At 46.3% G+C, this 26,875-nt stretch overlaps 1 protein-coding gene across 1 annotated transcript in view; it reads left to right on the forward strand.

Moving 5' to 3' along the window:
* Positions 1–18,862: 18,862 nt before the first annotated feature.
* SKOR2 (SKI family transcriptional corepressor 2) overlaps positions 18,863–26,875 on the forward strand; it is a 25,363-nt gene continuing 17,350 nt past the window's right edge. The window contains exons 1-3 of the mRNA XM_085213736.1: positions 18,863–18,978; positions 23,325–23,438; positions 25,397–26,875. The exon at positions 25,397–26,875 is cut by the window's right edge and continues 594 nt beyond it. Coding sequence (XP_085069862.1) covers positions 25,430–26,875 — 1,446 coding nt within the window. The 5' untranslated portion in view covers positions 18,863–18,978; positions 23,325–23,438; positions 25,397–25,429. The remainder of the gene's footprint in view (positions 18,979–23,324; positions 23,439–25,396) is intronic.

The raw sequence follows: 26,875 nt of genomic DNA on the forward strand, positions 1-26,875 counted from the left end.
CATGAGATCTTCAGCATCTGCTGAAACATGTAGCAGATTTTGGCCTCCTATTGCAATGCCCTTGGATAAGCAAGTTCCCTCTATAAAATCTCTGCCTAATGACTGCGAGATTAACTTGAGAAGAGAATAATTGTTCTTTGGCAGAGAAGAGACAAAAGAACCACACAGACATCCTCCCTCTCCAGTTGCTAGGGATGTGCATTATTATTGTTACTGCTATTTCCTTCCATACCCAACATTCAATTAATTTCCTCCAGCACACAGTTACAATGCTCCGAGGAGCATTCCAGGAGCACATCCAGAATTCTTTGTGCCAGTTTGGCCACCTTGGAGGGGAAGAGGACAGGGAAGTGGGGTGATCCTTCCAAAAAAACTCTCACCCTTGGCCACATGTTACAAACCTGGGCACTGCTTGCCCAGGTGTCTCTAGGTGAGTGACAGTGGGGTCCGTGCCATAAAGCAGCACTAGCCACCATCATGCTGCATTCCCTTGGTAGCCACCAAACCACGGCAAGGAAAGGAAATTGAACCCATTAAACATGTGCACTGATGCCTTTGTGCTGTTGCCCTGCTCAGGAGAGGAAGAAGCCTTTGTTTTCGTTTTTGTTTTTGTTTTTTCCTTTTGTGCCTTTACCAGATGCAGTCATTTAATCATTAAAAAGAGGAGGCAGAAACCGGAGAACCATGGGAAAGCACCAAGCAATTATCAGTGTACGTCATTTGTAGCCTTGACTTTATGTATGTATACTTTCAATCTAAATAGGAATGAGACCCTTTCTACATTAAACATCCAATCTGGGTAACATACAATTGCAGATATAAGGGTCTGTGCTGACCAGGTGCTGACCCATCACTTAGGTCAGGCATTAAAGCAGAGCAAGGAGAAATACCCTCTAAGAAAACACCAGCTCTTTGACCCACAGTTGCAGGGTGAAATCTGTTTCCTTTCCTTTCCCTAATTTTCTACAAAATCTTCAGGACCACCACAACAAACACAAAAACTCCAGACTAACCTGAAAACCTGAAAGGTGTTCTTGTTTGTTTGTTTGTTTTGTTTTGTTTTTTTTAAGCATGAACACTTTTCCAGTTTTCCAGCAAACAGATAGAGCATGAAATACCACCATAGCATTTTACATAGACCTGCATCAGATGTTAACACAATAACCTCTCCTATGGGTTTTTAATGTTTGCTATTTCGTTACCATTGACATAGGAGGTACATTGAGCTGTATATCTCTAATGGCATATGACTAAAATGCCTGGAGAAATAAATAATAATAAGCTCTTTTATAGCTTCTTATAGTGGCAGATCTCAGATTAATTGAAATTATATGCCTTATGCCTGCTCATCCTCAGGACAGAGATTAAAATAGGAAATGAGCATTTGTAGCTCTGTAGATGAGAATGAAAGGTGGGATTTTTTCTTATGGTTTAAGATATTTGGGCATCATTTTGTGTAACTTTGCAAGGACTGAATCAAGCTCTATTCTTGAGGATGAGTAAGGCATGCAAGATGAGTGTAAGTGTAAGACAAATAAGGTGCTTGCTTTCTGTTCATCTCCTGTGAGACAAACCCACAAGTATCTAATTGACATTAGAAGGTGAGAACAACTAGAGTTCTGCAACTTTCAGCAGCAGGACTCCTGGATTCTTCTAGGATTAAGTGATTTAAGGGTCTAAGTTCCACTACAGACCAATAGGAACTATTTTTCTACATGCACTACAGTGTGTGAGGTAGGAATGGTGATGGTGTGGCCATGTATGTGGCTCAATGCTGATGCATCACCATTTTCCCTCAGCAGTAGGTCACTAAGTGCCACCAGGAAGTCAGTGTGGGCCACCACTTTCTGCCAGATTAAGAGGTCTGTGTTGCTGCAACTCATGGAAATGAGGGAGGTCATGAGAGTTGAGAGAGAACAAAAGATGTGAAAAGAGATGGGGTAGATTTGAGCCCTAGATGAAGCAGGAAGAGTTGCTTCTAAGATTTGATACCAAAACAACAACACTGGGAGGCAACTAATGCTATTGGCACATTCATGGTGAATCTGGGTGACTGTTTCAAAAACAAGAAAGACCCAGACCAAAATTTCAGGAAAAATGAACATCTTTCAGAAGAAACAGCCAAAGAGAGTGCACCTCCTCTGCTAAACGAGAAAGGAGAACTGGCTAAAACAGATATGGAGAAGGCTGAGGTATTCAGTGAATTCTTTGCCTCAGCCTTCACTGAAAACCAGGATTCTCATATTTGCCATATCTGTGATCCTGTTGGTGGGAACTGGGTAAGAAAACTCCCTGTCACTGTAAGGGCAGAGCAAGTCCATGACCACTTCGTGAGACTGAATGTGTACAGTCTAGGGGGCTGAATGATATGCATCCCAGGGTCCTGAAGGAACTGGTTGACGTGGTTTCCAAGCTACTCTCCATCTTGAAAAGTCATGGCTGTCAGATGAAGTTCCTTGTGGCAGGAAAAAGGGAAATATGATTCTCATGACTCTCATTTTTAAGGATGGGAGAAAGGAAGATACAGGAAACTACAATCTGATGAGTCCAAGGCACCTCTGTACCTAGGAAGATCATGGAAGAGATCCTCCTGGAAGCTGTGTTAAGTCACATGAGGGACAAGCAGGTGATATAGGACAGCCAACAAGGCTTCACCGAGGGCAGATCATGCCTGATCCATCTGATGGCCTTGCATGATGGAGTGACAGCACTGGTAGACAAAGGAAGGGCAACTGATGTCATCTATCTGGACTTGTGCAAGGGGTTTGACATGGTCCCCCATTGCATCCTTATCTCTAAATTGGAGCAAGATTGGTTTGAAGAGTGGACTACTCAGTGGAAAAGAACTGGTTGGAAGATGGCATCCAGACTGTTGTGGTCGATGACTTTACATCCAGGTGGAGGTGGTGATGTGTGTGGCTCCCCAAGGGGTCTGCCTGGGACTGGTACTCTGTAACATCTTTATCAGTAAGACGATGGATGGATGGATGGATGGATGGATGGATGGATGGATGGATGGATGGATGGATGGATGATGGAATAGAGAGCACCCTCAGCATGTTTGCTGATGACACCAAGCTGAGTGGAGCAGTCAATATGGCAGAAGGAAGGGATGCCATCCTGGGGGACCTTAATAGACTCAAAAGGTGGACTCATATGAAACTAGTCAGATTGAACAAAGCGAAGTGCAGTGTGTTGTATCAGTGAAATCCCATGTAGACTAGAATAAGAACTCCTTGAGAGGAATCCTACTGAGAAGGACTTAGGAGATGGAAAACATATCATAAACCAACAGTGTGCACTTGCAGCCTGAAAGGTCAATACTATCTTGGGCTGTATCAGAAGAGAGGTGGCCTGCACGGAGAGGGAGGAAATGGTCTCACTTTATTCTCCTCCATGAGGCCCCATCTAAACTACTGCATTGAGGTCTGCGGCCTGCAACACAGGAAAGATTTTGAGCTTTTGGAGGGGGTCCAGAAGAGAGCCATGAAGGTGAACAGAGGGCTGGAGCACCTCTCCTGTGAAGACAGGCTGAATGAGCTGGGATTGTTCAGTCTGGAGAAGAAAAGGCTCCAGTGAGACCTCATTATGGCCTTCTAATTTTTTTAAGAGAGATTATAAACACGAGGGAAATCAAATTTTTCATGGGTAGATAGCGATAGGACAAGGGGGAATGGTTTTAAACCAAAGGCAGGAAGATTTAGATTAGAAGCCATGGAAGATTTTAACTGAGAGGGTAGTGAGGTACTGGAACATCTTGCCATAGACACTGTGGGTGCCCCGTTCTTGGAAGTTTTCAAGACCAGGTTGCATGGGGTCTTGGGCAGCCTGATTCAGTATTGAACTAGTGGCTGACAGCAGGAGGACTGGGACTTGATGACCTTTGAGGGTCCCTTCCAACTCAAGACGTTCTATAATCATTCTGTAATGAATCTATGATACACAGAAGAAAAGGAAAATATGCTCATGTGGGTTACTTTGGGTCCGTCATCTGGGTTTCTTCTTCTAATGCCTCAATAACAGAGGGTTGAGAGGTAACCCTTTGCTTTTCATTTAGGGTTGGCATAATGAAAGGGCTATTTTGGAACAGTATTCTTACAGCTGTAATAGCCTCTATGCATGCTGCATTCATTTTATTATGTAGCCTCATAGTAATCCATATTTGTAAAATCTCAGGATTCCCCTCAAATGTCTTCTCTGTTAATTGCAATTTGCATCAAAAATAAAAATAGTATGGTCACTAATTTAATTTCCATCAATTAGAAGAAAAAAGAAAAGGATTCAGGAAAGTAGTTAGAGCAGAAGAGAAACACTTTATTCTAAGAAATATTCTTCTGGCTAATTTAACTTATGTAGATGCACCAGTGTATGGAAATATCAACTCCACCTACCGTGTATTTCGCACTCTGGTCATACTAATGTGTTTGAATATCAGCTAATGTAAGCATAGCATCACCCATGAATTCCAGCAGCCCCCAGGATGAATGTCAGCGGACAGCAGCACTGCACGTAATTAAACAGCCAAGTAGGCAAACCCAGACAACAGAGCCATGAGTTGTTGGCAGTCAGCGCATAAGGCCATACATCATGGCTGATACATAGCATGCCTGATGCTATGTTGCCATCAGCAAAAAAAAAAAAAAATTAAAAAGTTAAGCTGGATATTTTGCTGAGGGTCTGGAAGTGGGGAAAGAGTTAAATTTCTTTATGATTTAATGTTCTTTATGATGGATGAATGCTTGGATTAGAATCACAGAATCATTGATGTTGGAAAAGACCTCCAGGATCATCAAGTCCAACTGCCATTAGTGAACTGTCAAAAAAGGAAGACTGGACTCAGTTGAACTTGTAATGGGAGCAAACTACAGCAAGTCTGTTGGTGCGTTCTGAGCTGCAGACACTCAAAAGCAGAGGAAGCTTTGGTTGTTTTTTTCTTCATTTTTTCTTTTTCTCAGTTTGTTCTAGTCTGTTGCATGTGCATGGATGGAAGAACATAGGTGAGTGGTTGGGAAGTGGTAGAAGAGTCTCTCACACTCTCCTGAAAATAAAACCATGATCCTAAAGGCCTACATAAAAATAAAACAGGACAACTCCACTCACGCTACAGCTTAGAAATTCATATTTCCACTATAAATGGATGAGACATTTCCAGCATTCGTGTGCTCCCTACTCACCCCAAAGGCTGTTTCTCTTCAAGATTTATTTACACACAGGAATGGAAGTGACCACATGAGCAACAGCAACATGGTGATATGCCAATGGCATGCTCCAAACCCAGGTCCCATGGTTGGTTATAAGCATTAGCTAAATTGACAGGCCTGCATAACTGGTTTTCTACTAACATTTCTGGTAAGGATGCCCAGGTTTTACAATGGGATTCCCTCTTCCTGCCCTAAAGCAGTTGCGAAAACCCATACAGTATGGTTTAGCACTCATGACAAATGGATGGAGTGGAAGATCAGCATAGATCTGCCTCAAAGGCTTGTTTATCCCCTCAAGTAGCCAGTTTATGTTACCAACTCCATTTGAACCAATAAGGTGTTCACTTCAGAGAACAAGAATTTGGTGTATGAAACAGGTGGCTTTCATTGTGCCTGTTAATATCAACCAGAACCTGTAGACCTATAAGAAAAACAAGAAGATGTTGAAGTTGTCTGGCTCTTAGGAATTAGGACAATATTCACCCAGATGTCAAGTGGCAGAAAAGTAAGTACGGACTTTTAATTCTAAAGCTTTGATCTCAGTGAGGTGACAAAGCAAGAAGAACATTTGGAAGAAAGTAAGTGCCATCACCTTAAATATAGCTTGGGTTTTCCAAAGGTAGACCATGTGATTGTGTTTAGCATATCCCCTTGATAAGAGAGCTGAGTTTAGAAAAGGAAATGAAATAGGTATCATTGATCCTTGCTTCGGAGAGGGATTAGCTGGATTAGTGAAGCTGGAAAAATTGGGGCATTAGAATAGAAATTGTAAGGTGTTTACCTGTAGGGAAAAGAAGCGTCTCAAGTAAAAGAAATGCTGGGATGGGACAGTTTGTTAGTGGATGTTTTTTTCAGAAACCACATTTAAAATATCTGTGAGTGACTTTGCTATGAAAAGTAGACACTTTCTAACAGTGCTTCCAGTAAATATGAAAGACATTTCTACAGGGAGGACTGACGTATATACAAACTAGAACTGAAACTAGAACTACAGCTGATATGGCAATGTATTTATTGTCCAAAATGGGGATACTGGAGGATTTCCTCCTGTTTTAAAGAAGCGATATAGCCAAAATGCTGCCCAAAATAGACCTAATGAGATGTTTTTCAACATAACTTGATGTCTTTATTAAATTAATGCAGTATGGCCAATGGGCAGTTGCCCCATCAGAGTAACGTTGCCATGTTTGTACAAACTGCTGTGGCCAAATGAGGTTTGTGGGACTTGGGTGCCATTTCCAGAAAGTCCTGCAGGAGTCTTCCACTGCAGTGGAGTCAGATGTGTCATCATCTGGGAAAAGGTAAGTATGGCACCAGTGAGATACTGCATGTTATTTGGGTTTCTTTCTGGTTAGAGAACGAAGTGGGGAGAGTTAAGATCATGGAGGTTCTCCCCAAAGACACTGCTCTGAAGAAGTCATTCACTTGCCTAGCATATCTCTGGAAATTTAGATGGGAAGTTCTTGATGCCTAGAAATCTTTCAGGAGTGTTTATTTGCTGGAAGCTCCATCTACGTCAGAAAACACGACACATCATATTTCTCCTTGGCCTCTTTTTAAATGTACTAAAAGTGTCCCAGTCTGGGGCATGGAATGATGCAAAATGTCTGAGATACACTGAATGTAAGTGCCAATGAGAGGAAAGTTTTCCTTCCGTATCATATGAAAAGTTGCATACTAATCATAATTTATCATCATCTTCATATATTCTTATATAAGTAATACAAATCACCACAGCCAATTAATCAATCTGTAATTAGGAGCTGACATGAACATTTACTACCATCAGGCATAATTTATATGATTACAGATGATTAAATAAAATGTAATTGAGTGAAGAGGCAATTTGTTAAGCACACAGAAATTCAGCCATATCACCTCGGGCTGTGATCTCTTCAGAACTCAGCAGCTAAGAGGGGTCAGGGTGGGCCAGGGTTTGGATGAGGAACTCCAAGGGAGAAGCCTGAGTACTGCAGGAGGGAGCAATAGCTCATAGGTTGCATCCTCCTGGCCGAGGCAGTGTTGGAAGCAAGTGTCTTGTTGGAGAGATGGACACAAGCTATTAAAAGTGTTCTTGAGAGAGGTGGGAATTTGCCTCCCAGACTTCAGTTAATTTAATTTCAAGTAGAGCATGCACCTGACGAGTCACCACGAGGAGACTGTAAACTACAGCACCTTGATGCTTGCTGCTCTTCAGCAGAGGCAAAAGAGATGTCACTGCACTGATTTAGTCTGCCTACCTCCAATATCTCCATCTTCATTATTTAGGCAAGAGGAGTCCTTGTAAAATAAGTACATAAATTCCTCTTCTGCTCAGAAGAGAGTGCTCATGAAAGCCAACCAAGGTGGAATCTGTCTGCCTAACTCATGTGCTCAATCTCCTGCACAGACATCTCCGTTCCATTGACTGGATGGAGAAGTTGATCACATCTATTAAGCCAACAGCTTTATTGGAATACAGGCTTGAATTGAGCCTTGGTCCCAGGTGCTTCAGTGCAGAGCACTGTGAAAGAACAAAGCCCACAAGTCAGCCAAGGGCTGCCCAAGAATAAAGAGATGACATTTTGTTCTTCATACTCCATTCAAAAACAGCTGACATCAGAAGATAATCCCACAAGAACTGCTAAAAACAACACAGGGAAAGTGTTTTTCTTTTATTCTTTCATAATTTTTATTGTCTCAGGACCAAATCCAGCTGAGTGAAAGATTTCTTGGAAAGCTCAGCGTGTTTCCTAATTGGATCTGGTCACACAGCCAGAGAAAAACAAGAGGTTTCCTTTAATTATTGCACAAAAATAAACTTGAATTATTAGGACCAATTCAATTTCTGCAGTCTTAAACAAGAGTATTTTTGCATCCTCTGCTTTCAGTTTCTTGGCTTATGCCAAGACATCTCATTTAAAATAATTAAAACCATTTGTTTGAATACAGTGCAGTAGTGCTTTTCCTAAGCATTTTGTTGTATTTTCCTCAAGTCCAGTATCACTCCCTGTGGGAAGTGGAGCAGCCATCTGACAGATCAGAGACATGAAGGAAATCACTCCACTTTCTCTTGGTGGAAGGCAAGCCAACAGGACAAGAACAGGCTAAAAAAATGATCTTTGATTATTAAATGGATATTTATGCATATGGATAATCAGATGTGTTTGGCAGAGCATGGGGGGTACCTCAGGATTAGAGCAGAAAGTAAAGCAAGCTTTCTTCTCTGAAACAATTAGTGAAATCACTTTCTGTACATTAAGAGCCCTGTGTGTGCAACATTCTCCATTGGGCTGCATGACCAATGTGGGTCAGTGTGATGTTTAAACTCTTAAGTGGTACCACTAATCTCCATTAATCTGACTTCAAAGATGAGACATAATGCTCGGTGCAAGAGCCTAAGAGTTGTTAATGCACATTCCTCAGCTGGAGCACTAATACAAAACTCCTGCTGAAAGAACAGGGTCTTTCAGGCTGGCATGTAGAGTTATAAATAAAAATCTGTTTGGGGATCATTCCAGAACTGACTTATTCTTTGGTTCTGTACATTCCATTGTACCCTTTGCCTTTCTCACCTGGGCTGTATTTTCCTCCAGGAAAAATACTTAGAGTATTGCAGTCTAAATGATGAACTGCTGACCTCATTTAATGAGGGAGAATATAAGCAGAAGGCCATGGATTTACCCCATATTACATGGGATGGAGAAAACAAGGTTGGTCAACCAAGATTTAATCTCAGCCCCATGGTTACCAGTCAGAAACAATCACAGAAGCCAAAGAAACAGTGTTGGTCTAAAGCACCTAACAGAGGAGAAAATCTTTGGGTCTTGTTTTGAAGGTTCTAGTAATTTTGTTTTTCCAATGTAAAATTTAGATTCATAGTGGATCTCAGAAGTGAGTAAAAAGAGTCACCATTGTAGCTGGGTAGGATATTCCATGTTTGTTCCCTGTGAAAATATTTGATTTCATATTTTTGGGATACAAGAAGCATTTTTATAAAAAAATTACAAAAATTTCATTTATTTTCAATTCCACAGGTTTTGAAATAGATTCAGTTACCCTTACATTTTTCAAATATTTGTGATTATTTCCAAAACAATCCATTTGCATTCATCAAAATCGGGGAAAAAGAGTCATCCTCAATTAAATTAGTGCTAATCAAAAATAGTAACTGTGTGTTCTTAACAAAACTCTGGTAGCAGATATGTGTTCAATCTCACACTTTTCTATCTGAAAAAAATTGAGCTTGTTTTCTAGAGGATGGGAGAAAAGATTCCATCCAGTTAATCTGAAAAAAAAAAAAAAAAAAAAATCTTTGAAGAAAGGTAATTTTTCCCTTCCCTTCCCTTCCCTTCCCTTCCCTTCCCTTCCCTTCCCTTCCCTTCCCTTCCCTTCCCTTCCCTTCCCTTCCCTTCCCTTCCCTTCCCTTCCCTTCCCTTCCCTTCCCTTCCCTTCCCTTCCCTTTCCCTTCCCTCCTTCCCCTCCCCTTCCACTCCCCCTCCACTCCACTCCCCTTCCATTCCCCCCTCCCCTCCCCTCCTCGAGCCCTTTCCCTCCCCTCCCATTCTCCTCCCTTTTGCCACGCCCTTCCCCTCCCCTTCCCCTCCCTTTCCTCCTCCACTTCACTTCCCTTTCCCCTTTCCCCCTTCCCCTTCCCCTCCCCTTCCCCCTTCCTCTCCCCTTCCCCTTCCCTGTCCGCACCTTCACCCTCCTCCCCCCTCATCCTCCCTGCCCCCTCCCCCTCCCCTTTCCCCTTTCCCCTTCCCCTTTCCTTTTCCCTTCCCCTTCTCTCTCCTCTCCTCTATTCTCCCCACAAGTTCTTTGCTAAGGCAAGAAGACATGAAAAGTTTCTTCCGCAGCTTCCATGGAATTTTTACTTTTCCCTATAATTTCCTATTGGGAATCTTGGTTTTGAATACATGCTAGGGCAGGAAAAAAGTAACCTTTTCAGCTGAGGCAGACTACTTGAAAAACGACCAATGTGTGCCAAAGCAGAAAAGAAAAAAAAGATGTTGGCTGAAGTTTTCTGTTGAGTTTTACAAGGTAGTAGAGCAGACTGCAAGCGGCGCATTTAGGCGTCTGGGTGGGGAAATGTATGAAAAATGCATGAGAGGTTTGCATAAGAAATGCTATTCACTGGTGTTTCAGATTCATTATTCTATTTTCTTTTTCTTTCAATGAAATTGTCCTAAGGATTTTTATTTTTTTATTTTTTTAGCTGAAGAGAAAGCATGTGCTCAATAAGTGAGCTGAGCCGCAGATTTCAGGGTCCTTAAGCACTCATTGACACGAGAGGCGACGACAGCTCTGCAGGAACCTTGATGGGTCTCCCAGGGTTGTTGGTTTTTTAAGCCTGTGTGTTATGGATTTCCACAACAGGTGCTAACAGCTCAAGGCATCTTAATGCCTATTGGATTAAATAATGCACATTGTTAAAATTGCATGAAGTCTCTCCCACTGGGGTAACGCTAACCTTTTTGCATTTACTTTTTAAATGAAAATAGAACATGGATTAAAAATAATAATAATAATAATAATAAAATAAAACAACAAAGAAATTGATAAAATCTACCCACAAATAAGCTGGTCTGAAATCCTGTTGAGCTTACTCTTCTTTCACGTTAATCTTGGGGCAGGGCAGACTGAAGAGGTACAACCAGAAGAGCCTATCAAGGAGAATCATAGGATCGTTAAGTTTGGAAAGCACCTCCAAGTTCATAAAATCCAACCATCAATCCATTCAACCATGCCCACTAAGCCATGTCACTAAACGAGACATGGGACACTGGGACAAAAGCATTGGTTACATTGGTTAAGCATGAGGCCCATCTGGAAGTCTGGGACAGAGTTTAGCTGGAAAGAGAAAATGAGTGAAGATGGAAAGAGTGGGGTCCATCCAGTTCAGGTGGAGGATGTGGGCATAGCAACTGCAGCGGCCCAGTCCTGAAGTGGGCCTTTATCAATGCCCTGCTGATAGCCAGCAGTGAAGCACTGCTGCCCCCCTTCACCATATGCAAACAGTGGTGATTAAGCACCAGATTAAACATCTTCATGAATATTTCAAAGGCTGTTTTTGAAAGTTTCCTGTCCTTTTACACTAATAGCCCCATTAAAACCTGTTTACAAGCCAGTCGTGAGAGTAACTGCGTGCACTTAAAACACGAGAGAGTTCCCCTAGAGGAGTGCTTTCACCACGTGAGAATGGCAGCTGATCAATAGGGATCTTAAAGTAAGACTGTCTGCCTAAACCCCATGGAAACAACCCTTATAACATGGATATAAAGAGCTGGCGAGCGCCCAGCTGGTTAATTAGGGAGGTAAAATGGTAATAACAACAACAATATTTGCTAGGAGGTCCAGCTGTCCTGGTCCTGGGGGTCTGGTTGCCACGGGACTTCTCAGAAGCTGCCTTCAGGATGTTAACAGCAGCCAGGAAAAGGCTGGGGAAAGTTTTAAATAAACTCAACAGCTTGGTGTTTCCTGGATCTCCTTATCTTTTACACATCAGCTCCTGGTCACACACAGCCAGAGCCTACAATGGGGCTGCAGACACTGCACAATGGCTATCAATAATTCATAAAAGATGTAAAAGTACAGTAGAATAAAAGCAAGTCATGGATATATGTACCTGTTTGAAGGCGTGGGCATATCCAATCTGTGCTCTGTTCAGTCAGTACCCATCCCTGGAGGTGTTCAAGAAGGTGGAGGTGTGGCATTTGGAAACACGGTCAGTGGGCATGGTGGAGAGGGTGAGGATTGGGCTTGGGGATCTTGGGGGTCTTTTCCAACCTCAACGATTCTGATTCCGTGATTCTAAGCTCAAAATTTCAGTTTAGGGCATTGAGTCATCTTAGATGGAGACTACTCTTAGCTCACCCTGTATTACTTGTCAAATATTATATTGCAATTACATTGCCTTGTTTTGTGCTGAGGAGCAGCAAGGCTCGATGAAGGTGCTGCAGCTCAAAAAAGGGGGTCAGTTCTTAAACACAGCACAAAATCTGGGCTTTGTCTTCTCACTGGAAAGTAATCTGCTGACATCAATGGGTTTTGGATTAGGCTCCTGCTGTGTTATTAAGTGAATTATTAATTATTAATAGTAACATAACAGAAATCACACGTTGCCTTATTCAACCATTCCATTTCATCCTATGCGGGGGTTCAGGGAAAATACAGTCACTGTGTTTAAATACAAGTGTGGATTGATTGTTCCTCCTCCTTGCTCATTGCCAAGGAGAGTCTGCTTACATAGGGGTGTCCAGCTTTAAATGAATATTGATTGGCTGAAATTCATACTGTCTGCTCCTGTTGAACTGGCAAAACTAGAAATGTCAATAAAAGTGGATTGAATTTTGAATGATATTAAAACTTTCTGGAGCCAAGATAATCATGATGGAAAAAAGTAATAAATGGCTGCAGACCTTACAGAAGTGAGGCTCTTCCTACTGCTCTGAGGCCCTCTGGGGATAGGGGTGTTTATATCCAACGTTGAAGACAGGTAGAACTGCTAATGGCCTTTCAGGTCTTTGACTGCAGCACATATAAATAAGCCAAGTGGATGCTCTAACTCAGACCTTCCTAAAACTTGATCAAAATGCAATGACATTAAAGCACTGAGCTCACACATCCTTTTTTATACTATTTCTGAATGCGTTCAGTGAGAAACTGTCCTATTAGTAAATCTATATTTCCATGTCTCACCTAGCAGTTATCTGTTCTCCAGGGCTGCCTTCTTTTGCCATGCAGTCATTAAAAGATGGAACTTTGGTGTAATCTGGGAAGAACTCAAGCATTTAATATGTGAACAGAGAAATCCGTTTGCATGGTTTCCACAAGACAATGCATGACTAATTATTCCAAAGCAAGGAGATAAATAGGAATGCCTTGCAGTTTTGATGTGTCCCTCAATCCTGACCTAGAACTTTGAACCACAGAGTCGTAGAATCTTAGAATCATAGAACCATAGAATCACAGAATCATTAAGGTTGGAGAAGACCTCCAAGATCCCCAAACCCAAACCCAAACTATCCCTACCATGCCCTCTTCCCAAGGTGTCACATCTCCATGGATCCACAACATCTTCAGGGACAAAGACTGCATCATCTTCCTGGGCAGCCTATGCCAGTGCATCACCACTGTTTCAGAGAATAAATTTGTACTAATATACAACCACAGATGGCTTGAAGGTAGTTCTCAAAACCTACCTCTCCTCTGCATTGTCTGCCATGGGCTGTTCTTGGGAACTGGATTGTGGCTCTATAAAATAACACCAGGAAATCCATTCTGTACTGTCTAAGTGTTTTTGCTCTTTCAAAGCTGCCAAAGTTTGAATCTGTGTTTATTACATACCAATTAATTAACAATCAGGGAAAAAAAAAAAAAAAAGCAAATGGAAAACACTAAATTCTGGGTCAAACTCAGCTGTAATTTGCTTTGCTTTGAAATTGCTGAGGGACCAGGAATAAAAAACAAGTCTTATGGAGAGTGGTTGAGGGAACGGGGATTGTTCTGGAGAAGGCTCAGGAAGGACCGTATTTCTCCCTACGACTATCTAAAAGAGGTGGCAGAGAGGTGGACTTGGCCTCTGCTCCCAGGTAACAGTGATAGGATAGCGATGGTCTCATGTTGTGCCAGAAGAAGTTCAAGTTGGATATTAGGAAAAAAAATGGTACAACATAATTTGATACGATGGAAGGGAATTCATCCAAAGGGACCTTGACAAACTCTAAAAGTGAGCCCTTGTAAACCCTAATGAAGTTCAGCAAAGCCATGTGCAAGGTGTTGCACTTGGATTGGAGCAGTTACATATATGTGTAGCGTCTGGGAGAAGAACTTACTAAGAGCAGACCTGCAGGGAAGGACTTGGGGGTTCTAGTAGGCAAAAATATGAATATGAAGCAGCAGCATGCACTTGCAGCCCAGAAGACCAACAGTGTCCTGGGCTGCAGCAACAGAGGAGTGGTGGCAGGCAGGAAGGGGGATGTTCCCCTCTGCATTGCCCTCTTGAGACCTTATCTGGAACACTGTGTCCAGGCCTGGGTCTCCAGCTCAAGAAGGATGCAAAGCTGTTGGAGCTGGTCCAGAGGAGGCCATGAAGATGATCAAAGCACTGGAGAGCCTTCCCTACAAGGAAAGGCTGAAAGAGTTGGGCTTGCTCAGCTGGGAGAAGATAAGGCCCTAGAGAGTCTTCAGCTGCAGCCTTCCTGTACTTAAAGTGTTCTTATAAACAGGAGGGAGAGTGACTTTTTGCACAATCTAATAGCGATGGGACAAAGTGGAATGGCATTAAACTAGAAGATGAGAGATTTAGATTAGAGTAGGAAACTTTTCACTAGGAGGGCGGTGAGGCTCTGGCACTGCTGCCCAGGGAGGCTGTGGATGCCCCATCTCTGGAGATGCTGAAGGCCATGGATGGGGCCCTGGGCAGCCTGATCTACTGCTTGATCCTAACAGTTGGCAACCCTGCCCATAGCAGGGGTTTGGAAGTAGATGACCTTCGTAGTCCTTTCCAGTCCAAGCCATTCCGTGATTCTATGATTTCTAAACTCCTGGGGATCTTTCATTTTCTGTAGCTTTCCAACGATGCTTTTAGCTATGATTGATCTCTCTTTTATTTTCCACTGCACTATGAAGAAGGGAGCACGAATACTGAGAAATGAGAGATTTTTAGCCCAACTGCATTCTATACAATTTCTTGGAATGCTGGGGAATGAATGTACTCCGTAAACATGCACACATCTTTTCCAAGTGCATAAACTGAAGCCTAAAGAAGAGGTCATATTTTTTCTAACTTGGGTAACTCTACCGAGAAATATCTATTCAAAGTAGATTGATTTTCAGAATTGCCCAGCCTGGACAGATAGGTAGCAAAATAGATTACTCATAGGCCAATCTCATTTGAGAGCTTATCTTTAAAATGTTGGGTTATAAATGGCTCTCTGGAAGGTCACTCAGTACTCATCGAACTGAAGACTTCAAATTCCAGAATGTTGTGTGTCCCCTGGCGTGATCTTACCATCATACTTCACCCCGCAAATCCTGTTATTTGTGAAGCTATTTTGGTGATTCTGCTACTTTAAACCAAAACAGAGAACTCCATGTTGAAAAAACAGATTGTTGTACTGCATCTTGAGCAAAAGGCTAAAAGTGACATGAGGGACAGGGTTTAGTGAGCATGATGGCCATGGGTTGGTGATAGGATCTGATGATCATAGAATCATTAAGGTTAGAAACGACCACGGATCTAACCTTACGGATTATCCTAACGGATCATCTAGTCCAACCCCAACCCAGCAGCACTAACTTTGTTGTCTTTTGCAACCTTAACAGTTCTATGAAAGTGTTTTGATTAGTCTGTTGACTCCTGGCATGACAGCCTGGGACTTGTAGAACAAATAGTTGCCTGGAGCAGATTGATCTGATCATTGCTGACCTGGAGAGCTAGGAATCCCAATAGGCAATTGCAAGTGTTGGTTACGAAAAGCATATAGAGATCTTTAGGAATTGAACTCAATGATCCTTATGGGTCCCTTCCAACATGGGATGTCTTGTGATTTTATGAGTCCTGTCTTACAGTCACTGATTTCAGAAGGAAGAATAATTCCCACTGTCTTCAGAAGGCACCATGAAAAGGAGAGCACTGGCAGAGCACTAATACCTCAATACTGCTTGAAAACTGCACTGACAGCCTTTATAAAACCATGCAACCTCACTCCCCTGAAGAAGGGTCTCTGCTCTTTGAAAGAGATTTTCCTTTGTAAATTCCTCCTTTGTTAGACCCTGAGTGGCCATGAGTTTGGGATTTGCCATCCTCTCCTTTTCAGCTTTGAAGGCACAGCTCTACCCCACAACCACAGGATCCCACTGCTCCTCCAGCTCCAGCTCTCTCAATGGGAGACTCAGGTGCACAGAAAAGAGATTTAATGGATTAAACAAACAGAGCAAAGAAAAGGCAACCACAGCACAACTGTACATACACATGTACAGCATCAATACACACCGAGCTACAGGTGGAGAGGAAACAACACCCAGACACATTTGGGAAAAGATTTTTTTATAAGTTTAGCCTCATGCAAAAGCAAAATGCACAGCTCCTTTACGGCTGCACCATTTCTGTGCCATGGCCAAAGAGAACCAGAGGGAATTCAGAGGAATTCCCACTATCTGTAAGGTTTCACCTACATGAGGACACTCAGCAAAATAACACGAATGAAGTTGGGGATTTAAAAGTGGATTAATTAAATGAACGGTGTGAAACTCCTGCAAAGGTTGTTCTTGCAATTCAGGTGGTCTTCCTTCCATTTAATTTAATTCACTTTGGAAATTAATTCAGATTAATTGTCCTAACGGTCTTTATGTACCTATCCTAGATGAACGCCAGGGTAATAAAAAGGATCATAGCCCAATGGCTTCATGATGGTTTTTAGACTGATACCAGGAGGCTCTGGGGGAGATGGCAGGGAGCACACAGATTTGCTTCCTCCGGGACCTGATCCTTTATCGTATTCTTTTGGAAAAATAAAATAAAATGAAATCCTTTGACATCAAGAGGAGCAATATCCAAATCTCCTAATTCCAGTCAATCCGTTTCGGCAAGCCTGGAGCCAAAAGAAAATCAAAACTAGAAGAGAGGGGCTGCTACTTGTGGTAGTGGGGGCGAGGGGGGAGGGGGGGGTGTTGGAAATTGCCTTGAAGAGATAACTGCTGCAAATCTGCTCCTTGGAGGAGGCTCTTAATAGGAGGTTCTTTTAGAGAGCTCTGCCCAGAGGGTTCTTCAGGAAGGATTTGCTCCTTGGCAGCTCACATCTGGAGATGGAAGCCCCTCTGGGAGATCCCTGCCAAATTTGGGTGGGGGACAGCAGAGACATGAATCTGAAAATGCTGATGGGTTTGGGGCACTTTGTCAGTCTTCGAAGCCATAGCAAGTGAGGGGGTATTGGGCTCAACTTTGCTCAGTCTTCTTTGCATATTTTCATTTTGCATGCCAAGTAGTTACAAAAAAAAAAAATAAAAAAATAAAAAATAAAAAATAAAATAAAAAAAAAAATCAGAAAGAAAATGAAATTTCAATCTGTCCAAATAGATGAATGCAACCCCAGTGTGATGGAGCTGTAATAAAATAGCAACAATGCTTACAATGCAAATAATCAAACACTAATGGGATGGGGTTGGGGAGAAGGGGTGGGGGGGATGTATCCCCCTGATGTTGTATTTTGGAGAAAAAAATGCTCTAAGCCTCAATGGGAAATTCAGAGCCCCCCAAAACCGTTTCAGTGCCATCTCCCCTGCAGCAGCTGAGCAAAGCGCAGCATTAAGGGGCTGCGGCACGGCTTTGGGTGGGGGCTACAGGGAGATCCTGGAGTTCCACACACCCCTTAAGCTCCACAGGGAGGGGGGAGAGGCCCTGCAGACCCTTTGGCTTCATGCATTGAACTGAATTTGCTGCTTGGGTATATTTGACCCTGTTTCTTGGCCCAGATATGGTTCAAATATATATTTTTTCCACTAAAAAAAAAAAAAAAGAAAGAAAAGACAAGAAGAGGAGGAGGAGGAGGAGAAAAAGAAAAAAAAAAAAAAAGGGAGGTGTTAAAAAAAAAAAAGAACATTTTTTGGCACAAAAATACCGCTGTTTTCTGTACAATGATGAGAAACCTCTCCCAGTGAGCACTGACAAGGAGTTTTGAGGACACCTAAGCTCGGCTGGGACATGGGGCTTGGACATCCCACTGCGGACAGGGCACTGTGATCCCCCGCATAAATGTGTAACCTGAAGAAGAGGGTCGGGGAATGGGGGCTGTAAATTCGGGAACGTCCCCCAAAACTCCTCTTCCCTGTCACCACTCTTTTGGGTACCCCTCCCGACGGGGAGGGTAAAGGGGTGAGGCCAACACGTCCCTAAGGGCCGGAGCCCCTTGGCTGTAAGGTGAAAGAGACAATCATCCATCCCGTAATACTTTGGTCCCATTCTTTCTTACCTCGGGGTAGGCGCACAGAAAAACGCGCAGGCAGCAGCACTCCCCTCCTCGCAGCCAGCGCAAGGCTGTTCTCTTAATGAATTACTAATGAGTTCAAATTGGACAGCCGGCTTAATTAAAGCGTAGAGGCGCTGTGTTTACCACGTTGTAATTGAACTCATTAGAGCTCCGGCTTTGTGTTTTGAAGCAGCCGCCGCGGTCCGCCCCGTCGGGTGAAGCGCTTTGTGGGGACGGCGGTGGGAAGGATTTGGGGAGGGGGGGGTTTGAGAGGTGTCCCATCTTTTCTGATCCCATTTCTCATTCAGAGGGGTGTGCTAGGCTGGGAAGGGTACTTCTGCTGCCTCACAAATTACTCGGGACCCTCATTTTGTAGAGAAAGCAGTGAAGGAACATACATTTTTTTTATTTTTTTTATTTTTTTTTTTATTTTTTTTTTTTTAGGGGGAGGGGGGAAGGTTTTGGGAAGCAAAGCCCATCCAACCAACACAGCGCATCTGACTCCCCCTCCTCCCAACCCCCCCCCAGTTCTTCCTTTATAAGGCGCAAAGTGGGGTTCCCATCCATCCTCAGCAGCCGTCGCGGCGGCCCGACCCTGAGGGCGGGAGCGGTGGGGCGGGGGCGACCGCGGTTCCCCCCCCTTTTCCTAGCGAGGGGAGGGGGCCGGGGAAGGGGCGGCTTCATCGCGCCGCTTGCAGGGCTCTGCGTGGCTGCTAGAAGGCGTCCGAGCCCCGACCCACCCGCGGCACATCCTCGGCGGCACGGGCGGGAGAGAAACTTCCACGGAGCCCGATCCGGGAGGCGCCTGATGGAACTGGGGAGGACAGGTAAGCTGTGGGGCTGTGGGTGAGCTATGGGTCTGGTGGTGAGATGCGGGGGCTGGCGGTGAGCTCGAATAGGATGGGGAGGAAGGAATCCTTCGCGGAGGTGGTTATGGTGATAAGGAGGATAACGGCATTTAGGGTGGATGTGGGTCTGGGGGGTTCCGCTCTTTTTTATCCCCCCACGAGTTTGAGCCGCAGTGTTGGGAGGGAGCGGTGCGATGGAGCTGTGCTGTCCTCCTCTGCGTTTCTCGGCTGCCTCGATTTTATTTATTTTCCTCTGCAATCATGAAGCTGGGATCAGGTTTGGAGAGCGGGCGGGAGGCACAAAGGCTCGGCCGGACCCCAAACTTGGGTGGGCAAGGGGGACGGACACTCGGCCTCCGTCCCCTCTCGGATGAGAAGTGGACGAAGAGGAGTTGAGAGAGGTGGGATAGGGGACAGCGAGCGGTTGCAGAGTGGGATCTCTGCTTTTCAGCTCCGGGGGAAGTTTATTTATGTTATTTTGTTAATAGGAGTTGGGGTGCGAGAACTGAAGCACAAAACATGTGCACACGGGGGAAGCCCTCTCCACCCAAACCTTTGGCTGCGTGCTTGTTGCATCGTTCCTGCCCATCAGCTGCCCCAAAACAGTGGTCTATAGCATCCCATAGACACGGCTTATATGGAGGTGTCTTTAGGGAAAGCGTGCTCGAGGTGGGATATCCTCTCTTATTTTTGGCCATGACCATGAAATTGTGATGAGAAGGGGAAGGGAATATGGAGATGGAAGGGAACAGAAGTTGTGTTTGGATGCAGAGAGGCAGAAGGAGTCGAGGTGGATCCCGAAGTAGTGGGAACTGTCGAGGAGAGCAGTAAAAGCCAGCCGACCCCAATCCCCACAGGTTGTTTGTTCCTCATAAAATACAACTCTCCATAGCAGGAAGTTACTGCAAACATTTATCAATAATGAATGAATCTCCTGTAATAAAATACTCGCGTAATTAGCTACAGGCAAGTGCGTGCATTATGCCAAAGCCTTTTGCAACTCTTTGTTGGAAATCCGACTCAAACAGAAGAGCGAAGAGTTAGGAATAACAATAATAATTTAAAAAGCAAAGCACCACTCAGCCTTTCCACATCTTTTTTACACCATTTCTGAAATCCGAACCGTAACTACTCCTAAAATATACCCGATAACTCTTTGGTGAATTCAGAAGAGTCATTAACATTCAGCTTTAAGTGAATGTTAACAGTAAATAAAGAAATCTCTTGATTGTAATCGTCGCAACAAAGCAATAATAAAGCAGTGGGTGGTCATCAGTAATGATAAATGTATCATTATTACTGTGCGTTGGGAAAGGGGTTGGGAAAGTGCTTCAGACTTTGTTAGTGGTGAGCGCGGTGGCAGTTCGTTTCTTAGCCTGAGAAGAAAAAAAAAAAAAAAAGCCATATAATTTTATACACAATTTAGGTTAAAATAAATTTAAATCTGTATATTACATTTTTAATTTCAAGATAGTAATTAAAGCTGCTTCATTATATCTCCTTGGAAACTCTCAGCGCTCGTCGTAATTGCCTGATTGCACGAGCTGCTTTCTAAGACACCCAAGGTTACTGGGTTCTGAAAAGTGAATTATTCACTGACGTGATGAGTTTTCGCCCCATCGCGTCACGTTTTCTGGGAAGTTCCAATTCGTCGGTCTCAAACCCACTGATGAAAGTTGGATCCGATGTTCCCTATGAGTCCCTTCCAACTTGGGATGTTCCCTGCTTCGAAGTTTTGTTGCTCTTTCAAACACTTAACGCAAACCCGGTCCTGCCGGGAGGAGCTCACTTCAATTCACGCATTTGTAAGCAAAATCAATCGCTGAGGTGATTTTCTTTTGAGATTTTATTTTATTTTATTTTATTTCCCCCTACAAGGGCTAATTCACCCACAACCAAATCCGCAGCTTCCCCAGGCAGGGCAAAAAGCAAATCGCGGATTTTTTGTTTTGTTTTGAAGCACGGAAGAGCTCCGGGCTGGATGCGTCTCACCGCTCTGCTCCTCGCAGGAGAGGAATGAGAGCCGCAAATTGCAGTTCGGTGCCGGGGGCGGGGGGAGCCTTCCCCGGGGGGAGCGCTGAGCTCTGTACGTACCTTCACCTCCGTTCTGACCGCTCGGAGCGCATTGGGAAGTTAGCAGAGAGAAAAGGCGCTCTTTATTCCTCCATCCTTCATTTTGCGCCGATTTTCAGCAGTCGGAGGGGTGGCAAACGGCCCCGAAACACCCCATCCCCAAACTCTGCCCGTGCATTAAAAGCGCCGGGAGGAGCTCGCGTTTTTCCCCGTTATCATTATATGCGTCTTTCCGAAGCGTCCTCTCCCCGCTGGAAAAACTCCGCGCAGCTCTCTGCCCTTTTGTTGTGCCTAGCTGCGTTATTCAGGAGCGGAGACAAAAGCCCGAAGTGATGCGATCTAAATGAGCTGCGGGCTTTTCCAGATGGGACCATCTCTATTCCAAATGCCCTCTCCGCTTTCTGTTCCATATAATAAGAAGAGATTACAAAAATAATACTTAGCAAAGGGCTCCGCTGGACGCCGTACAGCGCAGCGAAATATACAGCCAAAAGTATTTTTAAAACCCCTTCTGCTACCTAAATTTTGTTGAGAAAAGGGGTTGAGAACGATACCTTGTGCGCTACTTTCACGGCTGTGAGTTTCAATGGGATGCGGAGGGGTGGGAGGAGGGGATGGATCTGTGCTGGGGGTGGTTTTCTTTGTGTTTTTTTTTTAAGCGCACCGAGCTTGTCTCGTTCCTCGTGCGCTCCTCTCGTATTTAAGCGCCGGGGAAGTAAATAAAGGGCAGGAGAGTGGGATGAGGTGGGTTAAACTTGGCCTCTTCTCTTCGCTGCTCCTTTTTTTTTTTTTTTTTTTTTTTTTTTTTCACGAAGCGATTCGCAGCGAAGTGGATGCGCTGCTTTCGCCTCGTTTCCAAGGCAAAAGCGAGGTAGGCAAGACGGGAAAAGAAGCCAGGACTCGTGTGTTTGTCCTTTCCAGGCTTCCGAGAGAAGTTTGTCCTCTTACCCCTCTCCTCTTTAACCTAACTATTCCAAACGGCAAAGTCAATGAACGGCAGCAGGACAGTAACTCGGGGCGGCAGATCTACGGGGAAAGAGCACGGACATCCCCTCGATCCTGGCTGCCCGCCCCGCTCCTCGCCGGGGGTGCAGGCTGGGCTCCGACCCGCACGCGGAAGTGGCCAAGGGGTCGGAGGCGGACGGAGCGGCCGGTGAGGGCGCACCCTGCCCGGGGCCACCTGCGGGAGCCGCCCGGTCCCTGGGCGCACGGAGCTTTCTGCTGCCAGACGAGGTCAAGCTCTACGCCGTGCTACTCCACGAGACTTCCCGACAGGCTTAAGCAAAGGGAAAGTAATGAAAGGTATAGCGTAGCCTCGCTGAAGCGGACCAGCCCTTTCCCAGTTAGGGGAGGTCCGCCAAGCCGGGGATGCTGCTGTGGGCTGTTCCCGGTTACTACGCACTGACCGGCACTCTCCTGTCTGTGGGGATTTGTGCACGCGCAGCACAAGTCCCCGTGCGTTTTCATATCCGCGCACAGTATAAATTCAGGAAGCCCTTCAGCTTTTCCCACAGATTGCAAAGAGGAAGCGAGCAGGTGACCAAACTTCGCTTAGCTTTGTGTTTAATGACGGTGAAATGAAAGGCGGGCAATGATGAACGACTTCGCACCGAGTTTGAATTTCAGGCTCCGAGGCCCTAGCTCGGGGTGGGGGCTTCGTTGAAGGCGCATCGCAAAACCCAAGCATTCTTTTCTTTTACTTCTCCTCCTCCACCGCCGAGGATCAGAGCAGGGGCCGAAGCTCGCTCTAACTTCTCCCCGGAACTGTCGGAGCAAAGTCCTCCGGGGGTCCCCACCGCTCTCCGGAGGCGGTCGCTGCGGGGGAGAGCGCACGGTGAGCCCGCAGGGAGCGGGCACCTCCTCCCGGTACCCCCCGCTGACAGCGAGCGAAGAGAGAAAGGGAGATTTTCTCCTCGACGTTGTCATAGATCAAGCGATGCGTGACTCGGGTTTAAGCAATGAAACAATTGGAATCAATTAGCTGGCGGAGGAGAGTTTGGAAGTGTAAAATTCACGTCAGGCCGGCTAGGAAACATTGATTAAAATGTCACCAGTGTGAGGTTATGGCCACGGAAAGCAGCGGGCTCTGCGCAGGAGAGGCTCGGGAAAAGAAATGGGGGGGGGGGGGAGGGGAGAAAAGGGGGGAGCCTCTGTGAGGCGGAGAGTGGAGTTTAATAAGAAGTGACAGAAGTAATAAGGAGACTTTGGATTCTTTAAAAAAAAAATTTTAATATATATATATATTTTTTTAGTGAACGGGGGGGCCTCGCCGTTTTGATGCCTGGTGGAAAAAGGAGCGGAGAGAGTTCGGGGATCGCCGTGGGTGTCTCTGGGACAGATCGGCGCTGAGATTTTCGCCTGGACAGGTGGGAAAAGGAAGGGGAAATAAAGTGCAAATGTCACGCTTATGTGATATTTGGGGGCTGGCGAGGAAGGCTGAGATGGTTGCGGGTTTGTAAAAAGGAAAAAAAAATGGAGGGGTGTTAGGAAACATTGCTCTTCCCACTCCAGGAGAGCAATTTGGAATTCTCTCCTGTCTTTTAGCTCTTCCCACTGGTCTGCACCGCAGCAAGAAGAACGTCGTGAAATATGCACTTTTTTTTTTTTTTTCCCCTGCATTTTATTCACCTGCTTTGGAAAAGAAAATAAGGAGCTGCAGATTATTTGCTGTGATTTTTGATATTATTTTTTCTCTAGCTGGGGGCATCGTACAATCAGAAAAATCCCATTTGCGCCGTGTTTTGAGCAAGAGCAGGTTTGGGAAATGGCAGTTTTGAAGGGGAGCATGGTACCAACATCCTCGCCCGTGCGTGGAATGCTTGAGCTGTTTGGGGCTGGAAATCAACTTTATTTCCCCTCCTTTATCTTTTCTTCCACCCCGTAATTTGTAGTAATATTTGAAAATTCTGACTGCTAAATATACTCAGGGAATGTGTTCATTTTCTTGGAGGCAAAGTGGCTCATATTGTAGTGGAAAAAAAAAAGCGGGGGGAGGGGGGAAAGAGGGAGAAGAAAACAAAGGAGATGGGAAAGAAAAAGAAAGGAAATGGAAAAAGTAGGAGAAAGAAGGGAAATGGGAAAACAGAAGGAAAGGAAAGGGGGAAAAGAAAGGAAAGGAGAAAAAAGAAAGGTGAAAAAAAGAAGGGGAAAAAAAGAAAGAAAAGTAGAGGGGGAAGAAGGAGGGGAAAGAAAAGGGGGGGGGGAAGAATGGAAAAAAGAAAAAAGGAGAGGAAGAGGAAAAAAAGAAAGAAAAGGGGAAAAAAAGAACAGAAAGGAGAAAAAGAAAGGGGAAAAGAGGAAAGGAGAGTAAGGGGGGAAGAAGGAGGGAAAGGAAAAGGGAAAAAAAGAAATGGAGAAAAAGAATAGAATGTGGTGGGAGAAGAAGGGAGAAAAAAGGAAAAGGAATAAAAGAAAATAGGAAAAAGAAAGGAGAGGGAGAAAAGGAGATGAAAGGGGGAAAAGAGGGGAGAAGGGAAGAAAACAGAAAGGGAAAAAGAAAAAGAAAGGAAAGGGGAAAAAAAAAAAAAGAAAGAAAGGGGGAGAGGAGTAAGGAAGGAATGGGAAAAAAAAGGCAAAAACACAGCCCCCTTTCCACTGCCTCTTCCCGAGACTCCGTCCCGGCTCGAGGCTCTTCAGGAAGCTGAAGGCTGCGCGATGCCCCGGGACCCCGACGGGGCGTCCCGTCCCCTTCTCGTCCGGGAAGGATCGAAGGAAGGGATGGGGGCGGCGGGGGGGGTCCGGCCCTGTCCGCCCCCCCGGGCTCTGACGTCACCGTGCCCACGGGGGGGGCGGCTCCCAGAGAAGCGCGTAGCTCCGCGCTGCCGCCGCCTCCTCCTCCTCTTCCGCGGAGAGGGCAGGGGCCGTGCGGCCGCGGGGATGCGCGTCCTCTCCGGCGGTGGCCCGCGGAGGTAAAACGGGGATCAGACAGAGAGCTGGGAATTGGGGCGGTGGGGCTGCGTAGCAACCGCGGGGTGCGGTGGGGAACGGTCCTTACGGCGGCTGGGGGATTTATGGGGATGCTGGGTGGGATGTGCATGGTAATGCAGAGGCAGTGAGTAGGGAATGGGGTGGGAGAAGCTGAGAAGCGCTCGGTGCAGAATCAGTCTTCCCGCAGATAGCTTTAGAGCGGTGCTGTGTGTGCTCCCTCCCAGCAAATTCAAGGGAGGGCATTTAGGGAGCCGGGACAGCTCGGGGACATGTTTCTCTTCCCCTTCACCCTGCCCTTCCCCTTTCTCCTCCCCTTCTCTTGACAGGGCCCCCAGTGACTCTGTGTCCCTCTCTTTCTGCCCTGCTGACAGCTCCACATCTCTCATTCTCCCCACAGCCGGAGCACAGCGGCCCCCCTGGCACTGAAGAGATGGCGACCAGCCCCCTGCCCACTCCCACGGACATTTTGTTGCCATCTCCATCCAGCGCGTACCCACCGGACCCCATGAGCCAGCAGCAGCGTGCTGGCCACGCCGCCATGAAACCCAACCAAGTGGGGCAGGTGATCCTCTACGGCATCCCCATCGTCTCGCTGGTGATCGACGGGCAGGAGAGGCTGTGCCTGGCACAGATCTCCAACACGCTGCTCAAAAACTTCAGTTACAATGAGATCCACAACCGACGCGTGGCTCTGGGCATCACCTGCGTGCAGTGCACACCAGTGCAGCTGGAGATCCTGCGGCGTGCCGGGGCCATGCCCATCTCATCGCGGCGCTGTGGGATGATCACCAAGCGGGAGGCAGAGAGGCTCTGCAAATCCTTCCTGGGGGAGAACCGTCCACCCAAGCTGCCCAATAACTTCGCTTTCGACGTGTCCCATGAGTGCGCCTGGGGATGCCGGGGGAGCTTCATCCCTGCCCGCTACAACAGCTCGCGCGCCAAGTGCATCAAGTGCACCTACTGCAGTATGTATTTCTCCCCCAACAAATTCATCTTTCACTCGCACCGCACTCCTGACGCCAAATACACGCAGCCCGATGCCGCCAACTTCAACTCCTGGCGCCGCCACCTCAAGCTGACCGACAAGAGCCCCCAGGACGAGCTGGTCTTTGCCTGGGAGGATGTCAAGGCCATGTTCAATGGAGGAAGTCGCAAGCGAGCACTGCCGCCCGCACCCACTGCCACCGCTCCCGGGACCGCCGCTGTCCCCCAGTGCCACGCGCTGGGCTCAGTGAAGGCAGCGGCCGTGGTGGGGGGTGGCTTGCTGGCCCCACACCTTCTGGCCGCAGCTCCCCAAGAGCTGCAGCAGAAGAGGCCACGCTTCGAGGAGGATGAAGAACTGCACGAGGCCGTGGCAGTGGCAGGAGGGAAGAGCCCGCGGAGCTACCCACTCATCCCAGTGCCCAGCAAAGGGGCCTTCGGAGGAGTGCTGCAGAAGTTTCCAGGCTGTGGGGGGCTCTTCCCGCATCCCTACGGCTTCCCCGCAGCCTTCGGGCTCTGCCATAAGAAGGAGGAGGGCAGCGGTGCGGGTGATGCCCTCGGAGGAACGGCAGCCCATAAAACCGGAGGGGGCACAGCAGGCGGTGGGGGGCTCTCTGGGCTCTTCTGGCCCGGCAGGAAGGATGCAGCCTTCTACCCTCCCTTCTGCATGTTCTGGCCGCCCCGCACGCCAGGTGCGCTGCCAGTGCCCACCTATCTGCAGCCTCCTCCTCAGCCACCCGGAGCGACGCTGGGCTGCGCGCTGGGGGACGGCGCTCTCCGGCAGGCCTTCCTGGACCTCTCGGAGCCTGAAGCGGCGGCCTCAGAGCCCGCATCGCCTTCTGCCTCGGATGGAGGGAATGGGGCGAGCGGAGCCCGCGTCCCCCCACACCCATTG

This window comes from Meleagris gallopavo, chromosome Z (assembly GCF_905368555.1).
Source record: "Meleagris gallopavo chromosome Z, MGAL_WU_HG_1.1, whole genome shotgun sequence".
NCBI classification, from domain to species: Eukaryota; Metazoa; Chordata; class Aves; order Galliformes; family Phasianidae; genus Meleagris; species Meleagris gallopavo.